Source organism: Thermobia domestica, chromosome 5 (assembly GCF_964235325.1).
Source record: "Thermobia domestica chromosome 5, izTheDome1.hap1.1, whole genome shotgun sequence".
NCBI lineage: Eukaryota > Metazoa > Arthropoda > Insecta > Zygentoma > Lepismatidae > Thermobia > Thermobia domestica.
Window position 1 is genome coordinate 11,383,096 of NC_137458.1, and position 24,039 is coordinate 11,407,134.

Below are 24,039 nucleotides of genomic sequence, written 5' to 3' on the forward strand. Positions count from 1 at the left end.
TAGTATGTCAGGCTCTCAAGTGCCGCGATCGTGTATAATGCTATCTATGGAAGAAATAATGTGTAAGTTTGAACTCTGTAGTTGCGTCAACTCAGAGGTAATCATTTGAATCTGGTCACTGTGTGCTAAAATTGCGTACTATATGACAAGGCTCCAGTCCACACGGCTGTTCTTGCCAAGGCTGCAGTGGAAGAGGTGAGAGGCTTCGAGAAGATTCAGCATCCATCTTACAGTCCAGATTCATTACCAGTGTCGTTATATTTCAGTGTCAAGCGGAAATTTTCTGCAACTCGGATATATATATATATATATATATATATATATATATATATATATATATATATATATATATATATATATATATATATCGAAGTGACTGCATTTATATGAAACCTTCTAAACATATGCATTAAAAGTTTTTAAATTTTTATTGCATATTGTTATAATTTGTGGGCTGTATGTGTGCATATTTGACATGATGATACAAGATAGTAAAACCTCCTGCAGAATATACAGGGTGCGGAAAAAGTCCCGGAACGGTCGAATATCTCGCGAAGTATAAAGATCAGCAAAACAAAAATAATACATGTTAAATAGTTTTGGAAACGCTACCCAATGATACCAAATGCAACCCCCTATCCCCACCCTCTTCTGGAGTGCCGGGGGTAACTTCAAAATTTTAAATGGGAACCCCTATTTCTTATTCCACGTTTGGATTCTCCAGAAAAAGTGACAGTGATTTAACCCAAAATTGAAAACTGTGTCTTTGCAGATGGCGCTTGAATCGACACACAAAAGAGGCGGTGCATCAAAACGTTACGAAAATACGTATTGTAAGTCCCGTGCTCTCTGGCCGCACGGTCAGCGTATTGGAGTGCAGAGTCAGAGGTTTTAAGTTCGATCCCTATTCAAGGCAATCTTTTTTCTTTTCCCAAATAAATTCCATAAATTTTAACTTCAATTAGTACTTTTTTGAAGTTACATAGAATACAAATTTCGATAATTATTTTGCAAACTAGCTTTATGAAGTATTTCTCATTAATATGGTTATTAGGGTTAGAGTTCATAGGATTATTTACAACAAAAATAAACAATTTTTGTCCTCATTTTTATTTTCTTGCAGATTAACACATATGGACATGTGCATTATTTTTTATCGAAGTTAAAATGTATGAATTCATTATTTGGGTATTAAAAATTCACAAAAAATACTCTGCACGAGATTCGAACTCAGGACCTCGGATTCCGAAGTCCAGTACGCTCACCGTATGGCCACAAAGTACGATACTGAGAGACCACATTTTCATAATGTTTTGCCGCTTTTTTTGTGTGTGTGTGTGTATGTGTATGTGTGTGTGTGTGTGTGTGTGTCGATTCAGTTGCCATTCGTGAAGGTACTGTTTTCAATTTTGGGTCAAATTGCTGTCAGTTTTTCTGGAGAATCCAAATGTGCAATAAAAATGGGGATTTCTATTTAAAATTTTAAAATTATCCCCGAAAGGGGTGGGAATAGAGGTTGCGTTTAGTATCATTGGATAGCTTTTTCAAAACTATTTAACACGTGTTACTTTTGTTTTGCTGATCTTTATATTTGCCGAGATATTGGACCGTTCCGGGACTTTTCCCGCACCCTGTATATAAATCTCAACCCGGCGGGATTATACCATTCTATTCGTTCCAAGATATTGAATGATAAAGAGCAACATTACTGTAGTATATTATCTTAATATTAACTCTGAACTCCCTGGCATTACAGTTGAAGAAGACTTAGAGATCTGTGGCCAGTCGGACAGCTCATAGTTGGACGTTGTATAGGACTGGCATATTTTCTATGGCCGGCTTTCCAGCATGGAATTGACCGCCTTAGTTCAAACGTAACTCCTCATTTGACTAACCAAGCTGGAGGAACATTTGAATAACTTTATGTACAGTGAAAGTCATAAGTATTCGTACACCAACTGCAAGCTATGATTAAATGCCCGTAGTTCAGACTTTGTTGTAGATAGAGCATTGAAACAAACGGCACTGCATTATCCATTAAGTTATTTATTATTTACAAAACAAACGTACTGTGAATGTGAAAACATAGACAATAATGGCAAAAGAAACAAAAATGAACATGATTTTGATGTGTCAAAAGTATTCGTACACTTAAGAAACATTCAGAAATAAAATGATTGCGCATGAGTTAATACTTGGTTGGGTTCCCTTTGGCCCTAACTACAGCCAGAAGGCACTTCGGCATCGAGTGCAAGAACGTCGCGTATCTTCAACTGTTATAGAAGCCCATTCCTCTTCGAGTGCAGTTTGGAAAGAACGTTTACTCGTAATGCTGCGCTTGCGGAGTTTCTTTTCGAGTAAGTGCCATAAATGCTCATTCGGATTGATGTCAGGCGATTGAGGAGGAGTGGCCAGTTGCTTTGGCACGTTGTACAGTAACCAGAGCTTTGTATTGTGTGACGTATGTTTGAGATCATTATCCTGTTGAAATATAAAGTTATCTTGCAGGCCCATTTGATCAGCACTAGGACGTAGATTTTTCTTCAAGATGTCAATGTACATATGCAGATCCATAGTGCCGTCGATAATTGTCAGCTCTCCCACTCCCGAAGCACTCATGCACCCTCAAATTAGCACTCCTCCACTTCCATGCTTGACGGTTGGCCGCAGATTTTTCGGGTCTATCTCTTTATTTGGCTTCCGCCACACCATTTGTCTACCGTCGGAACCAAAAACTAGGGATGCGCACGAGACAAGATTTACGCTGTCTCGTCTCGAAAATGTGCTGTAAAATTGATGTCTCGACTCGAAAAATGCATATTTCTCTATTGGAAGAGCCGTGTCTCGACTCGAATTTTGACAGGGAAATACTGTCTCGACTCGTCTCGTGCGCATCCCTACCAAAAACATTAAATTTACTCTCGTCTGAGAATGCCACTTTTTCCCAGAGGGCCTCATCTTTCTTCACGTAACCTTTTGCAAACTGGAGCCGCTTCTTCCTATTCACTTCGGAAACAAAAAAAAATCTTTCGAGCAACACGATCATTATACCCTTGTTTGTTGAAAGCACCAGGCACAGTGCTTTCTGAAACTGACATACCTGATTTGGCTGCTTCTCCATCATATGCGGAGTGCTGATTCTTGGATTCTTCTTAATTTCGTTCAGTAGTATATGCGCACATCGACCAGTGATCTTTCGTGGACGTCCACTTCGCGGCATGTTTTTGACTGTATTTGTTTCAGAGTATCGATCTATGATTGACTGCACGGTCGAACATGGTCTTCCGATAATATCTGATATCTCCCGTAAGGATTTGCAGTCGTTATAAAGCCTTATAATTATTTTTCTTTCTGCTTCTGTTGTCTCTGTCCCTTTTCGGCCCATTATGTCTTTCGTCTTGAATCAGTCTTTAATCTTGTATGATGTTTCGCTGGTCTGTGGTTGCGTTTAGCTTTGCAAACCAACAGAGGGCGTTCTAACCGCCAGAGGGCATGAACAATAGCTCGAACAGCTGGACGCTTTTGTCTTTAATTTCAATGTACGAATACTTTTGACACTTCCAAACCATGTTCATTTTGGTTTCTTTTGCCATTATGTCTGTTTTCGCATTCACGGAACGTTTGTTTTGTACATAATAAAGAAATTAAATTAATGGGGAATGCAATGCCTTTTGTTTCAATGCTCTATATCCAACAAAGTCGGAGATACAGGCAGATAATCATAGCTTGCAGTCGGTGTACGAATACTTATGACTTTCACTGTACGTATAACTACCGGGACTCGAATTCGTGACTATTCACACTAACCATTTTGGCAACTGTAGAGCTCTCATGGGTAATGATTAAACGAAAGTAAGATAATATATGGGAATCTTTTCTTTTTAAGACCTTAATCAATAAATAACCAAAGTAAACCAGTTGGGAATGCTCCAAGAGTATTGCGAGAACAAACTTAAAAAGAATGGAGAAATGGAGTGGGAAGGATAACTGTAATTGTTCCTACATGTAAAAGTAAATCTTTTTATCCGCTCCTTCTTCTCTCTCTCGCAAAAAATCGCAAAATATCTCTCTATGACTTACGGTTTCCAAGATATGGCTCCTTAAATCTCCCGAAATTCGAACTTTTTTTGGCCAATATCTTCGGAAAGGTGGTCAGTGGCCACCGGTTTCCTATTTCGTACCAAAATTTTCACCACCCTCTTAGGCATCGATCAACACCAATATGATCTCTCTATGACTTACGGTTCCCGAGATATGGCTCCTTAAATCTCTGGAAATCGGTAATTTTTTGGCCAGTATCTCGGGAACGTTAAGAGTGACACGAAACATTCTATCGCTTTCTCAGATAGTTTTTGGTGTTCTATCGAATGGAGGACTCAAAATTGAAAAAAAAAAAAAAAAAAAAGGCGTACACAGATATAGAGAATTCTGTTCGCTATCTATATTTATCTATATATATCGCTATCTATATATATCGCAGATGGGAGAGAACTGCATTTAAGTTCGTTTAATATGCAGTGTGTTTTGTACACTGCAAAAGCTTTACGCTGTGCTACAGAGCAGATATATAATCTTTATAGTGTTTTCTTTGTAAATTGAAGAGAATTGTTTTTAAACTTCTTTCAGCATAACTTTCTAATCACGAATATCAGCATCTTTTGCTTTAAAATTGAAAAGTAATTCAAAATAATTTGCGTATCAGTATGAATTTTACAGGAATATAAATATTTGACTTCAAATTATCTGCATTTAATATGACAAAAGCGTAATATGTAAGATTTTTTAGTAGTAAGGAGTTTCTAATCATGATTGGCTCCTTCGTTAATATTAGATTAATTTGTCTTTATACTTATTAAGAATTGGCTTAAATGTTCGTTCTTAGCACGGAAAGAATAGGTTATGTCAAATATTTGAAAGTTATATATACTTTCCCGCCCTCTTGAGATGCATATTTGAATCGAAATGGAATAATAAAAACAGCTTGACTGAAGTGTTAACTATCTTCAAATATTCGTTCCAAATTGTGCAGCTGTTACTGTTTGCGAAAATTTTACCAAACCCCTTCTATCCTAAAGAAACGCAATTCAACCAAAGTATAGGACTAATGAGAAACATCTAGATCAACTTAACTGTGTTATGTTTAAAAATTCAACTGTTTCGGGCACACTGTCAACTTATTTTCAATGAGGATTTTGTATACCGAGTTCCATCTCCCTAACACAAGAGAATCATGAGATAAGGTAAACGCGCCTGAATTCGACAGGCACCCGAATTCGACATACCTGTGCTTAAATGTTCTGAAATAAGCGTAAGATGTCATCCCTGCGATCGTGAATAGAAGTGGCAACATTATGGGAGTGTCTTTTCTCGTGTCAAAAGTGCGGTTAGAGTAGATGAGTCATACGCATGGAGAAAAGAAGTACATTGTTGTGTGTGTGATACACTCTTCGAGAAAAAACACATAATCTTAAGAAAATCATAAGACGGCAAGTTATTTTCGTAAGACTTTTATTAAAGTTAGGTTTGCTTCAAGCAAATAGTGGTACTTTAATGTTGTAAAGGAGTTTCAATCAGTGCGTTTTGTTTTCTTCTGTGAGGACAAAGGTTGTAATGTAACATGAACGGGGGGTTGTCGAAAACACGAGCCTTTATTTGTAACATGAACCGGATTTCGACAAGGTTGTCGAATTCATACTTAGTAGTGCAAATATAATTTTAATTGGATATCTAAACGTACAAGTATGTTCAAAGTCTTTCATAAAGCTATTTGTTGCATAATTCTCCGATAGTTGTAACCTCAGTTCGATATGGAATGTCGAAATCAGGTTCCTGCATGTCGAATTGAGGATCATCGAAGTAACTACTCAGTTCAGAAAATTTAAGTTGTGTTCTTTTGCCCGTCTGATAATTTCTGCATAATAATAAAACAATATTTGAAGCTGAGAAGAGATTACTACTACTAATAATGCCGACTTAATGTTTTACATGGATATAATTGGAGGTGTCGAATTCAGATACCGCAACTGTCGAAATCAGCTGAAGTGTGTCGAATTCGGGTTCCATTGGCGAGTTCCAGTTTCATAAAAAATTTTAACATTAGCATTTGAGCCTTGAAGTGACTTTTAGTATTAGTTGATACTGTACATTTCAAGGAAAAAAATGGGCCAACACCGATCAATATTATGGCCACAATAGGCAATTGATTTTTAAAAAGGTCCTTAACCTGTCGAAATCCGGCGCGTTTACCTTACTAAGTTTTCGGCGTAACCTGTTCATCTCCTCGTCCCCGCTTAGGATACGCACTTTAATGAAAATGACAATAAATCCCTGCTTGAGTCAGATGCTATGTTCAAAAACCAATTTCAAACTGCTTAGCCCGTTTTCTGATAAATGTATCTCCTTTCAAAGTAACCATTCTCAAATTGAACTATAGCTTTCTAGCTCCGCTGCATCCTGTTTACCATTTTATAATTTAGCCACTTATTGCCCATTTTATAATAGGGATACCTTTAAAATAGTGTTACGTTACGAGGCAACTCGGTGCACGGATGTAAAAACTCCGGTGCTTGTGTAGTTTTGGCATACCACGTTTTAGATTTACAAGTAAAACTGAATACTTTCTATGAAAAGACAAATTTATAAGGAACAAATTTCTGCAGGCAACAGAAAGTACAAGACAATACAGCTGTATTTTAGGTTTACAAATGTATGGTTACTAGTGTAAAATCATTACTAGTGCTTTACGACGGATAAAATGAGTGAGTGCATACGAAATATGACCCTATTAGATGCTATTTTTCACCGGCGATGTATTTTTGCACAGTGCACAAAAGCTGTATTTTATGTTTGCAAGTAGAGCGTTACTTGTTTAAAACCATGACAAGTGCTATCGAAACTCGTATCATTGCCAAAACCCACTTCTTTCCACTATCCTTGCTTATGCGTATACTCACCATCGCTGAAGCGCCTGCTGCCGTGCGGGCTCTCCACCTTCTCTCTGCCTTGAGTCGGGTAGAAAGCATTCGTGCTTTTAGTGGCCACCTAGCACATGTTTTTTTATCTCTAGTTTTTATACTATACATTCGGAAGCCGTATTTATACGAGAACAGTTAAATAATTGTAATTTTTCAACATTTACTTCTGGTGGCCTCCTTAAATTGTCTGTACCGAGGGAAATATTTTCATGTCGCCCAGCGCAAATCTTTTAGGAGACAATAAGAAAGAAAGAATTTTTCAATAATTATTTTGAGTGCTGCGCCAAAAGTAAACCTGCACGGAAACTCCCACAGTGAAGCACGTAACTCTTGTCTACTTAACATATATTTAAAAGCATTAATGATAGGAACTTCACGTTGAAAGACTCTATTAATTCTATGTTTGAGTTGTCATCCAGTTTACCAATTTAGATACCGTTGGTTATTTAGCACGTTGGATCCAAAGCTTTTATTCTTTACAGATGCTTATTCATAATTTTTACTACCATCAAAATCACAAACTTATTTCCTCCACATCTGACTGTCAACTTTAAAATCAATAGTTTTAGTTATGTCGATTCGATATTTTTCTTCTTCTTTTGGTAGAAATCTTGAGGTACAGAACAAAGCACTTGTTACCTACATCAACTAAATCGTCCAAGCTTTCAAAATTTATGTATGCTTTCATTTATTTCAGAATTAGAAAATAACTACTGGTAAATAATGAGCGTTCTAAATAACAAAATATCATGAAATGTTGCTATAGTACAACTACAAAATATCGTGCAATGTGTTATGGTACAACTATAGAATAGCGGCGCATTACATATATATAGGGGCGGATCCAGGATATGATCAAGGGTGGGGCTAAACCATATTTTGCCGTTTTATCTAGTGTAAAGCAGGATTGAAGCCCATTTTATCCAGTGTATACCTGAGCATCAAAGGGGGGGGGGGCTATAGCGGGATTCCTGTCGGTATTCCTAACCTCAGTCACTTAGCTTGCTTCGGAGTTATGTGGCTTTTCTTTAAAAAAAAATCCTCTTTACTTGCTTCAGAGCATTGGGGATATCTAATCCACTCCACCTAGCTTGCTTCGGAGCTTTGAGGAGACCCTTCCCTATTCTGCTTGGGGCGCCTTTCTCTACCTTGTATTAGAGACATTACATTAGTGTATTATTCTTGTAGAATACTGTTTATAGAGGATTTTTACAATAAAACCGGTAGTTTTAGTTGATTCCAGACCATAATTTACTCTACCAAAGGTCTACCTACCCCTTTACAGGCAAAATTTTGTAAAACCTGCGATTTTCTAAAAACCGACTATCAGCGAAATTATCGTCCAGAATTATAGGAAGTTAACCGAAAGGTTTTTAAAAAATCAGATTATGATGGCTACCTAAACTCCTCCTGTTACCCATTAAGTTTAAGGGGAAAAAGAAAAAAGAGAAAGATTACCTTATTTGCAGGCAAGGGAGCAGATTCTGGGGGGCAAGGACCCGGGCCCGCAGTCCTCATATGAGCCCCATATATTTTTATGAATAATTATGTATTTTTTTATTGTTATATGTATTTGTTTATGAATATACAATATTTGGCATAATTTGAATTCAGTTTTTCTTAAAATCCACATTATAGTCTATGCCTTCTTAGTCTGCAACCAAACACACATCTGAATGGACCCTCCAAAGTTACGGAGAGATCGGTGCCCTTCCATCACTGTTTTAAAGTAAATATGTTCTAAATGTGTTTCCATATCCAAAAGTGCTTATTAATTAACATTTCTTTTTTCCATTTTTTGCAGGAACATGAATTCAAACATGACCAATTCCGATCAACCGGATCCCGACGCAATCAAAATGTTCGTGGGCCAAATTCCTCGTTCCATGGATGAAAACGACCTCAGAAAAATGTTTGAAGAATTCGGAAAAGTTTATCAGATCAACGTCCTTCGAGATAAGGTCACAGGCCAAAGTAAAGGTAAGGTTAATTCATCGCTATTCAAAATTCGTATTTTAAACTTTTGGGAAAGGGGTTACAGCATACTAGTACTTATCACTTAACTAGAAATAACTTAAAAGGCATAATCAGTGCGAAATTCAAATACCGCTAATTTTACAGTAATTATGTAATATCTTCAAATAGATAATAAAAATAATAAAAATGTGGAACAAGAACACGTTAGACAATATTATTCTACATCAGGTATCGTTACCACGAGTCACCTAGTAGCTTTCCGTTTGCAGCCATTTATAAACGCGAAAATAAATGCCGACTTTCTAAATCGTGGCTGTAAATCGAAAGCAGATAGTGAGTCGTGATAACGGTATCTCATGTAAAATAATATTGTGTGGCGAACTCTTGTTCCACTTTTCGATTATCTTTTATCTATTTGAAACTATCACATAATTACTGTAAAATTAGCGGTATTTTAATTTCGCCGTGATGGGGCCTCTTAATCACCATTTTCTGCTATTATGCGCTACCAGGGATGTACACGGGGAGAGGGGTTTTAGGGGCCCGGGCACCCCCCCGATATCTCGACTTTTCTGTAAATTTAGTCCAATTGTAGGGGTCGTTTTACATATTTTCATATAATTTATACTAATATTGAATTTCAATCCTCTCAACTGCTTTGGACCCTTTCTGAAATAAAATTCTGCGTACGTGACGGGATAGATAATATGCCAATCGAATTCGTTAAAAACATGCGAGACAAAGGCAAGAAAAATAATGTCCTGACTCTGCAATCAGATATATATGAAACATTTTGAGTGGCGAAAAGATTTTCTGAAGACGACCATTATACTGTTGGCTAAGAAATTGAACCCAGAGAGATGTAAGTTTACAGAACTATTAGTCCCAATATCTTATGCAGTTAAAATAATGTTTCAAATACTGAATAGAAGGTTAGAAAAACAATAGGACAGGTTGATCGAAGAACAGTTCGGATTTAGAAGATGTAAGGGCACAAGAGATGCAATTGACTTATTAAGGGTAATCGGTGAAAATTTATAGAAGGGAAAGAGGTTAATATTGTATTTATTGATCTAGAAAAGGCTCTTGACCTGGTAAACTGGGAATTGTTGATGAGAATATCAAGAAAGATTGGATTGGACTGGAATGATCGAAGACTCTTAAGTAGGACTCGGCCTAAATCGCCTAAAAAGGACCTATAAAAAGACCTAAAAATATCTTTTAAAAAAGGACATAAAAATTGTAAAAAATAAAAAAAAAGGATGTAAAAGTAAGACTCAATTTAATTCGAATTACATATTTAATGAATACAATGCTCAAGAAACACAAGCTTCTGGTAGGTTAACGGTCTGTTTTTCTTCCACAAACTAAAGTCCAAACTAAAATATGAGAAGTTCCCCACCCTCATCCCCCCTTGTTGGAGGACTTGTTTCTTCATTCAGGCTCTTCACTTTACGTTTCTCTGACTTTCGGCTGCAGTCACTGAAGGACTTGTGTGGCCTTTCATGACCTTGGGATGTATACTCATGTCCAAAATGGTTGTCGCATATCTATAACTGTCTTTTTGTAAGAATATAATTTGATAATGATTTTGCAGAGTATTTTTAATACTGATACTATGTGTGTAATCAGGAAATGAATATTTGTGGTAAATTTCATAGGAAAAGAATTATAAATACGAAAATTAGAATGAGTAAAACAAAATGTTGCAACGTGGATAACAAAATTTTATTTTTGTTTTATTGTTCTTATTTACTGCTCTTTTGACATGAAATTTGCCACATACATGTCTTTGCCGATTATACACATACTAACATTATAAGAAATACCGGGCGAATTCGTTATCAAATTATATAACTACTGCAACATATTTATAGACATGCGACAATAATTTTGGACATGAGTGTACATTGTTACGCCTCCTTATCTGACATGTGATTGTTGAAAATCTGGTCTTATCAGTCCACTCGTTGAAGAATGTATTATCTTTTGAATTTTCTTTATTAAAGAAAAGATGTTTTAAGAGGTGGTGGTGATTCGAGTTAATGGACATAAATTTATTGTCGAAAAATGAAGTGCAAAAAAAAGACGTGAAGACCTATAAAAAGCTTTAAAAAAGACAAATTTAAAAAAAACCAAAAAAGGACAAATCCACCATTTTCTGGCCTACAATGACCCAAAATGAACATATACTATGTTAAGCCTCGTCTTCGGGCACTCGTAAAAAAGAGGATTTTTCCTCAACTCCCGGGCTCTACTCATAAGAAACTTAGCCTATATGTGAACGAACGAGTAAGTGTTAGAATAGAGGACGAAATGACAGAAGAGAGTGGAATTGGAAGGTGAGTTCGAGAGGGATGTTATCTCACGCGAATATTATTCCATACCTATCTAAAAAATATAGTGAAAAAGAACTTACATAATGAAGCTAGGCAGTAGCGTAGCCAGGATGTGTGTTTGGGGGGGGGGCAAGTGCTGTTATAGGTACATATAGAAAAATTACAAACAAAAAAATATATAAACATAAACATATATAAAAAATTACAAACATCAAAGTACCAAAGTACATTGTCGGACCTCTTTGGGGGGGGGCGGCCCCTCCGGGACCCCCTTCCCTACGCCACTGAAGCTAGGGTATTTCGATAGACGGTAGAATGATTCGGTGTATATGGTTTGCAGATAATGTGGTGGTACTTGTTGTTGGAACCTGAGGAGAAAATTAATATTTATAGAATGTTAGAAAACGTAAGGAACGACTATGAAGAACATAAATAATGGTTACAAAGACAAAAAACATAGTGAGTGGAACGAAGCAAGCTGTGTCAAATATAAAAACAGGAGGAGGGAAAACAGGCAGGACCGGATCCAGGATTGTCTGAAGGGGGAGGGAGTGCACCTAGGGCCGGATCCAGAATTGTCTGAGCGGGATGCACCAATAAGTACCAAAATAACCAATCATACTGAAACTCTTCAAAGTGACATGTGACAATATTCTTTACCCCTGACAACACTGATGCATAGAACGAAGGAAAGGATTTTAAAGAGGATCGCAAGTAGAATGCAGGATAAAGTGTTCTTATCTCCTCCTGACCTCTGTTTTCTTCCATACTTGACAAGTGTTATATTGTTTTGTTTGGTGAATCCTTTCTCTTCAACCTTTAGAAAATTGGCTTAAACTATTGCTCTGCAAAGTTCTTGACTTAGCAAAGCTCTGCTTTCTTTTAAACCCCAAACGGAAACATGATGGCAGAAAGATTCGGAATGTGTTAATATTTTCACTGCTAGCTTCTCATTTTAGATAGTGTATATTTACAACGAAGCGGGGGGGGGGGGGTGCACGTGCACCTTTGCACCCTCCTAAATTCGGCCCTGAAAACAGGTGATTAGTTTTGGATACCTGGGTAGTAATATTGGTGCTGACATAAACTGTGAATGTGAAGTAAAAACAAGGGTAGGAATAGCGAAAGAAGCATTTAGGAGGAAGACGACTATACTTGTGGAGTCCTTGAATAAAGACTTGAGCAAAACACTCATAAAATGTTTCGTGTCAAGTAATTTATAGTAGTGGGTAGAAACATGGACATTACTCATAAACGATGAAGAAGGACTAAATGTCTTCGAAATGTGGGAGTGGAAAAAACGAGAGAGAACTAACTGGGTCGAGTGGAAAATAAATGAAAAAGTGCTTGAAACCGTGGAAGAGAAGACAATAATTTTAGATATTATAATGATTTTAGAGATCAATAATGGGCCGAGATTTATCCCCTTCACCAATTTATTATTTAAAAATGTTAAATACAAAACGTCTTTGATTACAAAGAGTAAAATAGTGTCTATCTTGTTATTATCCAGATGAGAGGAAATGGGTGTTTGCACGGTGCCCCTTCTCTCAAGACAGTCTCCAAGGCACCTGCCGGTTGTAGTGAGTCTTGAAGGATAGCCCCCTCAGCTCAAGGCAGTTTCGCGAGGATGTAGTAAGGACCCCTAGTCCAGTGCTGCGACCTCAGGGCGGTGTAAGTGATTTGATCAGTTGGACGACTGATGCTGGGTCCCTCGGTGGTTCGCCTTTTATCTGTCCTCTTCGGGTTTTTCCGTGAAGTCCGTCTTCTTTCGGCGATCCTCGGTGCCTTTCGTGTCGGCTGTTCTTCTGCTCTTCTGTTTATAATCAATAGCACGTGTTGTGTTGACATGTGCTGTTGTCCTGATGTGCGGGTCCTTACAATATTATTTAGAATAGGAAGAGAAATTGGTTGTGACATTGCCTAAGAACGAACTGTATCATGAGGGACGTGCTAAAGAATATGATGGCATAAAACAGAGGGAAAGTTTAAAGGAGGGCACAATTGATAGACTATATTAAAAAGAAAAATTATACGTGAAGACAAAAAGTTAGCTGAAATTTCTGTTAAGTGACTTCCCAATAATGGCAAAATACTTACGATAATAATGATATTTTTCAAATGAATACTTGGGAAATAATTTATCGAATCAATATGAAGAATATATTGTTCGAATAAATATTGGAAGAACATATTCACTGAGGAAAAAATCCATTATCTGGACAGCGGTAAATTGTACAAATATACGGAATTCTTAAGTTTACTACGGGAATCAGTACGGAACATTGTTATCCATATGCTACATACTTTCCCCGAGTACACGTTACATCATGCTATTGCAGGATATATCACATCTAATAGTCTTCCAGATATTACATACGTACACGTATGTTACATACGTCCATCTGAATGTGAGATCCTGACCACCTATATACAATTCTTCCGTTCGTACGGAAAGTACGTTTATTCGGAACACTTATGCGGAAAGTACATGTAAAGTATTATTTTTCGGTTATACGTTTGCTATACGTTTAGTCCAAAAAACTACAGGATTTTCACATGTAACCTACGGTTTTACGTACTCCACACACATTTCTTTTTCTCAGCGTTGTTCGAATGCAATTGGAATGTCATGTTCGAAGAATATATTTTTTTCAAATGGACATGTACAGAAAACTATATTGAACGTGCATTTCAAATGTTCGTTACTGGAATAATAAAATAAAAATTGAATGTTTCTTTATGGAAGGATATCCTCTAAGAGTTCTCATTGAATAAATAAGCTAAATAAATAAAGTGAGGTATCGTAATTTTGAGTGTACATGACGTTCATTTTACTGCTACTGTAAATTACAACTTCTATGGTATCTCTCCCCCAGGAGCGTCATTTCAGACTTTGCTTGAGGGGGGCAAAAGCACTATCGACATTAGATTTTTATGTTTTGTACTAGTATATTAATAGACAATCGATTACAGTATATGTATTCCTCAAACTCTTGGGGGGGGGCAATTGCCCCCTCCTGCCCCCCTTAAATGACGCCCCTGCTCTCCCCCTCCTTTGTTTCTACGGTCACAGCTGTTTCCTTTATTACTGACAAGAATTACAGAACAGCAATGAAATATTCCGTTGTTGAAATTCACATATAACAAGAATTAAAAAAAAAAAAAAAGACTTGTGAAATGTTCAACGGTTGCACTATAACGGTTGTGTGTTTACTTTTATTTGTAGGGATAGATGGCTGGATGTATTGTAGAAGTGTTAGCACGAAATAAATGTCAGCAAATGCTTTGCGGCAATTTTAAAATATAGAAATTGCGGTAAAAATAACTAGTATGAAATATATGATTAACTTGTTTAGCAAATAAACGTCTAATATTTGAAATTTCTCGAATTTACGCATCAAGACACACGAACACTATATAGAATAGCGTATAGTTTAAACAAGTCGAACCTAGATTTATATACGTATATTACTACCGAAAAATATGAACGTAAGAAGATCCAATCATGTGAAGAGAGAGGCGTTATGCACAGCTGTCACTCCTTACTCGAAGTATACAATCTACGAAAAGACACTTTTGCCAAAACTGATTCAGACTAGGGATGGCCACAAAGTTCTGGTTCCGGCAGTACCGGTTCCGCAAGGAACCAGTTTTCGGAGATCTGGTTTTCAGAACCGGTTCCAGACCTGGATCCGAAAACTCGGTTCCAGAACCGTATCTTAGGAACCGGTTTCAGACCTGAATCCGAAAACCCGGTTTCAGAACCGGATCTTAGGAACCGGTTCCAGACCTGGATCCGAAAGCCCCCAAAGACCTTCAAAGGAGGCACAAAGTTCACCTTCAAAACACTGCAAAGAAGACCATGCGCTTGTGCCCTCCCCGCCCAGACCCGCTTGTGCTCCCAGAAAAAAAAAATTGGTCCACCAGTGGGTGTTTAGCCAAATGAGTTGGCCAGTTTGCCTGTTTAGCCAATGAGTTTGCCAGTTACCCAGTTTATTTAGCCAAATGAGACAAGCGGCCGCCGTCTGGGCGTTCGCCTGCCTGTCGCTTCCACCATTTCATCTAGCACACTGTTTACAGCCTGCCAGCAGCTCGGGTTTAGCGTAGGGGTGGTCACAAAGTTTCGGTTCCAGCGGAACCGGTTCTTGGAGATCCGGTTTTCAGAACCAGTTCCAGACCTGGATCCGAAAACCCGGTTCCAGAACCGGATCTTAGGAACCGGTTCCAGACCTGGATCCGAAAAAAACGGTTCCGGAACCAGATCTTCTAGAACCGGATCCGTTCAGACCCGAAAACCGGTTCCACCAGGAACCGGTTCTGGTCATCCCTGATTCAGACCGCCAAGGGGAGACATGAACAGCAAGCATTTTTTTCACGCGCTACCCTAGCCAACAGTTTGAAGTTGGTCACAAGTAAGTATGACGTAAGTATATAACTTTTTGTGCATTATATATTACAGACAATGGAAAATGAGTATTAATTATTATCTTATTTTAGTGATAAAAGTTATGAAAATTGAGAAATAATAAAAAAAAAAAGTGGGCCTGGTTTGAACCCAGATCAAAAACTATTTTCATTACTGGCTAACACACTCAACCACGAGGACCAACAGTAGCTGGTGTTTGATTTGTGCTATATGTAAGCTATGTGATGAGAAGCAGATAACATCAACCAATCAGAACTGTGCATTTAGCTCCTATGGCTAGGGTCGAGCGTGATTAAAATACAGGGTGTTTCAAAACAACACCGACGACGTTTGGGAGGTGATTCCTGACACCAAGATAAGACAAAAAGTATAGACCAACCTGAGTGCACGAATGCTTCCCTTCGGAGTTATAAAGCTGCCGAAAACATGAAAAAATGAAGTTTAAATGTTTATAGCTCTACTACTATGGGACCTACCGTAGTCGGGTCAAGACTTCACTTAGCAGTTAATATGTGTCCTATTCAAAAATGCATGTTTCAGAATCCTAAGGTATTCACGCAACGGCTTTTGTAGAGCGAGTTCGACTACGGGCATATAATTTGAAGTACTCACCAACTACCTTTATAAAAATTGTTGCGGAAATACCGCATGGTTGTGAAACTTCGATATTTGGATATGACACATACTAGTTCCTAAGTGAAGTCTTGACCTGACTATGGTAGCTCCATAGTTTTGGAGCTACGGACCTTTAAATTTCATTTTTTCATGTTTTCGGCAGCCAGTAACTCCGAAAGGAAGCATTTGTGCACCCAGGTTGGTTTATACTTTTTGTCTTATGCTGGTGTCAGGAATCACCTCCCAAATGTCATCGGTGTTGTTTTGAAACACCCTGTATATGCGAACATCAACTATAAACTGTAAATGATATACCTCATCTAAGTTTCCGACGTGGAATTTTACCGCAAAAAGGAAAGACAATGGATAAAGTTCAGTTGCAAAATACAAATACTAATTTAACCAGTCATATTGAAAATTCTGTGAATTCTACATCATATTGGCGTAACCGGGATATTTTCTAGCGGTGAAGAGGTGAAGAATGAGTCCTTAATTCTGAGAACTGAAAGAACCTTTCTATGACCACTATTTCAGACTATGGTCTAAGGCAGCGTTTCCCAACCTTTTTCAACTTGCGGCACACTATGGGTGTAACTTGAATTCTCGCGGCACACTCATAGTTATTATTTGTAAATATATATAATACCGTGGTATTTTTTTCCGTGATATCTCCTTCTCACAGAAAAGAAAGCTCAATCACTGGTTCTTCCCCGTGGTAAATCATTATGCTTATTTTAAATTCTAATTTAAAAATAGAAAACAATTGCAATGAAATATTGGACTCAGGTTTTTAAAACTAAGCTTTCTTTTTCGAAAACAGTATCCAACCTTTCACTAAGAAGAAAGATCACTAAATAACGAACGAACAAACAAATCTCTTTTAGTTTTAAAACACAAATGTAGATAATTTGTATGCATGTTCGCTTTGTCGAAAGGATTGAATGATATTTTAAAATTTCAAGTTACGAAATAGTCTGCAGCAATAAAGAAGCAATAATAGTCGTAACAATGATAACAAATACTTTTTTTTAACATTAAAAATGAACAGAAAAGTAACACGGTATGAAACTTAAAGTTGTAGATTCATAGTAGAGGTTCATAATAATGTGAAATACAAATATACATTTTTCCATTGTCTTGCAATTTGATTGCTATAGAATTAATAATTTGTTTCGATTTGCTCGCGGCACACCAGCGGCCCATTCACGGCACACCGGTTGGGAAACGCTGATCTAAGGGAATTCTGGGAGGGCAACAATATTTGAGGAGGGGCTTGTGCCTTGCTATGCTGTGTGTAACTAGCTATAGGGGCTAGTTACGCCTATGCTGTATCACACGCTGTCTTTAACGAAAAACTCGTGAAGAACTAACTTACTTTGATGCCAAGTATGGAAACGCCAAGCAAATTATGCTTCAAGTTACGAAATACTTATCTAGTGCTGAGGTTTCGGAAATCATATGCACACGAAATGGTGTGTTTCTTAAAGTCTAAAAATCTCCAACTTTACAAATTTGCTCGCAGACTTAGATGTAATAATGTATGAAACGTATCACCGTGCTTTGAATTGCGATAGAAATATGAAAGTGTGTGTAGCGTATAATGGAAGGAAAAACATAGCAAGTCTGATACGTTCATCGTATTTTCGGTCTTTCGGTTGATTTATTAATAGCAAAGACACTGTAAATTTTAGCATTCAACCGAAGTTACCCGATTTAGATCGAACTTGACATGCAGTGGCGGCGATGGAACGTTAAAAGTGGGGGGGGGGCAAGACATGATCTGAATATTTGTATATCAATGTTTATATACGAATTTCCCTGGTTGAAACTATATACATTAATAGGCCATTTCAGAAAAGTGGGGGGGGGCAACTGCCCCCCTTTGCCCCCCCTAATCGCCGCCCATGTTCACATGGTTGTTGGTTTTGACCTGCTATACAAACCATGTAAAGTATCATTGATGTCCAGACTTTTCGTTCCTAAGTTATAGGTAAAATGAAATGAAGGATTTTTCTCACGACTATGAATAAGTTTCTTCATTTTGGTTATTTGTTCAACTATTGTCAATCTTATTTCTGCTAGCTCCTACAGTGAAGAGCCTAACATACTAAAAATAATACAAAATTTACCATTTTTTTCTTTTGCTTGTTTTTTCGTAAGTGAAAGGAGATAATGAAATACAACTTGCCACAATCATAGATAATGTTATTCTACAATACAAAATATGAACCTGAAGAATTTTCAGTGTTGCCATCCATGGAAATTACAGTGTTGGAACAATATCAATTTTCCAAAAATCTAAGTTAAGGCAGCGACTAGAGGAACTAACTTAACTGCATTTGATTACGTATCATGTTGTCTTGGAATCCTGTCAACCACTTTTTAAATACCATTAATATTTAATTTTAATAACTGTATGTTAAAACTATTTTGTTTATTACAAACTAAATACAACTATTATTTAAAAAAGTATTCTCAGAATTCCAAGACAACATGATACGTAATCAAATGCAGTTGAGTTCGTTCCTCTAGTTACCGCCTTAACTTAAATTTTGGTTGAAATGTGGTTCTGGCAACACTGTAATTTCTATGGATGTCATCACTGAAAATTCTTCAAGTTCATATTTTCTGTTGTAGAATAACATTATCTATGATTGTGATAAGTTGCATTTCATTATGCCATTTTACTTGTGAAAAACAAGCAAATGAAAATTGTAAAATTTTGTATTATTTTTAGTAAGGCTGAACATGCCGCTGTCATCTTGAAAGAGCTCTTGTAAAAGAAATTAGCTTATTATTACCTTTTATCCTGGCTTGGTCCCCTTGACGGGTCTTAAAGATTTGAGGCTGACTATAGTTCTTCCGTCTGTCTCGACCAATGGCAAGTAACTTAGTGACCACCTGACCTTCGATCACATAATCTCCTTCACCAAGGTTTATATGCTAGTGTTATTTATAGCTTATGTTTTATCAAGATAAAAAAGATGATGTAAGATAAAAAAAACTCTAATTCTTGTTGACAAACATTGTAGGTTTCTGAAAACTGCTTGCTTTTTATAAGCATTTACATAAAACATGGGGAAAGAAGGGACGTTTTGTGTAATTACATAAATAGTTATATAAGGAAGTTTTTGAATTCATTTCTATCTGTATCTGAAATACTACACTGACGGGTGTTTTTAAATAAAGTTGTCAAAGGAATTGGAGACAATTTCGGCAGAGTTCCCTTTTATATCATTAGCAACTAAGAAATCTACACTTCGATGTGAAGTTGAAAATTATAAGTGCTCCGACTAGGTCGGCTATAAAAACCAATATCAGCAACATTTTGAAAGCACCAACTAACAACTTTCACTAGAACTAACAATAACACACATGGAAACAATTCAAGCCGGTAATGATCTACAGACTTTCTCATGTTTTTAATAGTCTTGAAAAAAATAATGGATGGCCTCATTTCATAGTTTGTGTATGTTCTTGGCATGTTCACGCATAACTACGACATAGGTGCACTAATTTTAATGGTCATTTTTGTTTGAAACAGTATATCTTCCCAGTAGTCCCATATAAATTTATTTAGGATCTGATGATAATCTTTGGACGTAGACTATCAAATACATCAACGAATGCTGGGGTAACATGCTCATAGGCAACCACATATTCTTCAGCGTTATTATGGTTGCATTGCAACAAGGGGTCGTACTGCAACTTTTCAGAACACTTTCATAGTACATTATACTGTCTCATTTGTAACATTTTAACAAATGAGTTACATGTGTGAAGTCAGTAAAGATTAAAAAAAAGTTTTATAATTATTCTGCAGTGCAGTTTTCATATTGTACAGTCCGCAGCAAAAAACCCACAACATGAGCAAGTAAGTTTATTTTAAAACGACGAAGTCTTTTGCTCCAAATTAAGTTTGTAAGGGAGGACGCCGAGGTTTCTCCTGGCGTGATTCGTGTCACTTAGACGTTATGTTGATTCCCTGCGCTGTTAGGCGTAGTTTCACAATTAACTTACATGCTCATGTTGCATTTTTTTTTTTTTGCTGCAGACTGTACATTTACATCATATATTATTATTTCCCATCTTTTGTCTATGAATTCTCTCTCAGTAAGGTTAATAAAACATTTCCATAGTCCATGCAGAATACTAAAATACAAAGAAAGAAAGAAAAGAAGTTAATATCAGAGATAGACCGTAATCATCTACAAATACTAAAATAAACGAAGTGAACCGTAGTCAGAAAATCTATTAAATTTTATAGATTCAAACAAAGTCAGTCAGTCTCCTTTCGTCTGCTAATAAGTTGACCTCAAGAGTCTGTTTTATCTCCAATTATTACATGTTTTATGTGTAGTTGAAACGTCTCAAACCAAAACTCCTAGTTGATGCACTATAGTTAGTTGATCATAATCTTATCTCAAACTTGTATGAAAGTAGGCATTTATTTCAACCTGGCCTAATACCTTCTTTAATCGTTGTTGTAAAACGAAACTGAATCCATGCAACACTCAGATTAGTATATTTGATTCGAAGAAAGTTTTGCTGCATCTGCATATCCTGAGCGTTTACTGCTTAGTTTCAGAATTACTACTTAATGTTAAGGAAATAATGTTGCTTACGACACTAGGTGAGAAATAAGATGTTCTCCTTTCGTCTCTTATATTTTGTAGAAGACTCTCGAGAAGATTTTCCCGCATCGTCTCCGTGTTTGACAAATTTATGGACAGAATTTATACCCTGCGTATTAATTTCATCCAGATGTTATCATAATCCTGTTGTGTGAGGCTAGGTCCATGAAAGATGTGATATATCAACATTTAAACCATATTTATAATTGAAATATATTGTGTAATGACTTGCGTATCTTTAAACGTTGATAAATACTCTTGTGTTCGTAAATTCACTTTATCAACTTGTTAGTACTATGTTAACACAACTATTTGATAACTAGGTCTTGGGTGAACTAGTGTTGCTTATGAGACCCCTGCAATTTTTCGTTTCATGTCGATTCTCGTCTCATTTTCCAGACAAGGAAACTTCAAAATCCTAAAATACTCCCCTGAGAGACCTACAAGCCAAAATTCAAGATCGAATCAACTTAATCCGGTATCTGAAAGGCGCTAATTGTGGTAATACTAATTGCTGTCCAAACTGTCTAACACTAAACTGCTTTGATATACGTGGAAAAATTTTCCGTACAATCAGTTATTTCTTACAGCTATCTAGCATCATGATCATAGTTTATAAACGCCTAAGAGTTTTAGGCTGTAGCTCCAGTCTTGATGAACATTTACTCAAGAAACCTATAGTCACCAGCAGCGCAAATCTGTATTCAACATTGGAGGGGACGGGTAAGACCTTTCGCATATTTTTTAAAGCTATGTTCAAAATATTTATGATGTTAAAAAATAATGCTGTGGAAGATCAGGGGAGCAGAGTTATCTTCAACATTGGGAGGCGAGCAGATCTGAAGCTTAATCTGGGGGATATTGAATCGCACTTTCCCTTGTGGTAATCGGACACACATCACCATATTTCTCCCCAAAATGCACATTTCAAATCGGATGTTTTGGGGGAACAGTCCCCCCACGTTTCAAAATTGGAGGGAACATGTCCCCTCATCCCCCCGGATTTGCGCCAGTGATAGTCACAACGCTATGCAAACACTTCTGCATCTGAAGCGATTATGTTCCTGCTACATAATCACTCATACCATCAATACACCCCCGTCGTTCGTGAACAATCAAAACATCGTGCCATACTCCAGTTCGTATATGATTCATAATTTTATCTTCGTGTGTATTTCTACCTACTAACAGAGCTAATTTGTCTGAAGTGGACCCAAGTGGCTACAGGTTAGATGATTTAACACACATCTCTCTACGTTTTCGCGAAACATCTCAGCGTCATTAGTTGTTATAACGCTTTTCTATATCACAATTTATTACCTATCTAGAAGTACATTACAGTCTGCAATCCACCTATTTTTCTCAGCCCATAAATATTGTTCAGTTACTGTGCAATGGAGCAAAATCCTTATTCTCAACCAATCCGTCTACTTCAGGCCTTAAATTTGCAGTTTGCCTAACCTTTCTTAAACCACAGGGTAAAATTACTGGCGATCCTGCCCTTAGTCTAGTGGCCCCACCTAGGTATGTTACGATAAGTAGGCTAGAACCTGCCTCCGGGAAAAAAAACTCATACATACATACATTCATACGCTGGTTATAAGGGAACCCTGATGGGAATAAAAGTATCACTCACTGATTGATAAACGTTTCCCGTATCACTGCAATCTTAATTAATAATCAGGACAAATCGTTACGGAATTTGTAGCCATCATAAACATTTTAGTAGTAATTTTAACCTACCTTTTTCCCACATCTCCTCTTTCTTCTCAAATAAAAAAGGGATAGTGTATATATATATATATATATATATATATATATATATATATATATATATATATATATATATATATATATATATATATATATATAATGTGTGTGTGTGTAGTAATAATGTTAAAAACTTATCTTCGTTGCACAGACATATTGTTGAGTGTGTTACCATTGTGTTCGCACAAGTTTGTTTTTATATGCTTCTGCGAAAGAGAGAGAAGTAGTGAAACCGATTGTTGGTAGCTACTATTTTTGTGTGTGTGTCTAAAAGGTGTGGGGAGCTTTTATATCCGTATATTTCACTACCGTTTCCTGTAACCATTTCGTTAAAGCCATATAAAGAACTGGATACCATTCTCTTGTTGCGAGGAAAGGGTCAAGTTTCGTGACAATAAGCAATCATTTCGTCTGCGAGAAATGTTGGTATCATAACAAGTCTTCCCCTATTTTGAGTCTGCAGCACCATGTACATAGCTCAGATCAATACAAAGGACCTTCACACTTCATGTAATTCACACACACACACACATTTAACTCGCATGGAAGCCACAATGGATTTTGTCACCTAGGCCCCTCAGCTTCGTGAACATTCTCTCCAAAATTACCTTGGAGCATTTTACGGGAGTGTCACTATACACTGCCACATTCTCTGCAATGCATGTTTCATTCGGTGGCATATTTCCCTTGGTAGCACAACTCTTATCACCACCACCTCAGTATTGTATTTTCCGACTTTTAGTGAGACTCAAAATTTTTTTGGCTCAAGGTACTTTGCTTCGATTCTCAGAGGAATACAGTGTGTATTTATACAAGGCTTATACAAGTAACTTTCATGCATAAACTTTTCAGGGTGTATATTTTAAATGTTTAAAATGTGAAATATGTAATAGTTGGTCTCACACTTTCTGTAACAAGGTTATGCAACCTTCAGCATACGTTGAAAGAACAAATTTTAAGTTTCTTGTTTGCGTTAAACAAACCTTGCGTATTGCGTAAGTTTGTTGACTAGCTTAAATTAGCTTTGCGTATAGCTGTTGGGTAACTTTAAGCACAATTGTCACCATTTATACTTGTTTCTCATTCGGGGCGTGGAATTACCTTTTACCTTATACCGGGTGTTCCAAAAGCCACAATTTTGACTAAGAAACTAACATAGATATTTGTAAGAAGTACTTACACTCGTTTTCCATTAATTTGAATGTCTTTGTTGTGCGCGATTCCGGGTTCGAGTCATTGTGAAAGACCATTGAAGTTTTGAACGTATTAGATGGTTCAGATTCCATCTTAAACTGTAGATC

At 36.9% G+C, this 24,039-nt stretch overlaps 1 protein-coding gene across 37 annotated transcripts in view; it reads left to right on the forward strand.

Moving 5' to 3' along the window:
- The window catches only part of LOC145685718 (CUGBP Elav-like family member 1-A), a 925,590-nt gene that overhangs the window by 333,028 nt on the left and 568,523 nt on the right, over positions 1–24,039 (forward strand). For all 37 annotated transcript variants that reach the window (XR_014131470.1, XM_081758172.1, XM_081758190.1 and 34 more), the window contains exon 2: positions 8,779–8,954. Coding sequence is in view for 36 of the 37 variants with exons in the window: in XM_081758172.1 (XP_081614298.1) it covers positions 8,779–8,954 (176 nt within the window). In the remaining variant the exon portion in view is untranslated. The remainder of the gene's footprint in view (positions 1–8,778; positions 8,955–24,039) is intronic.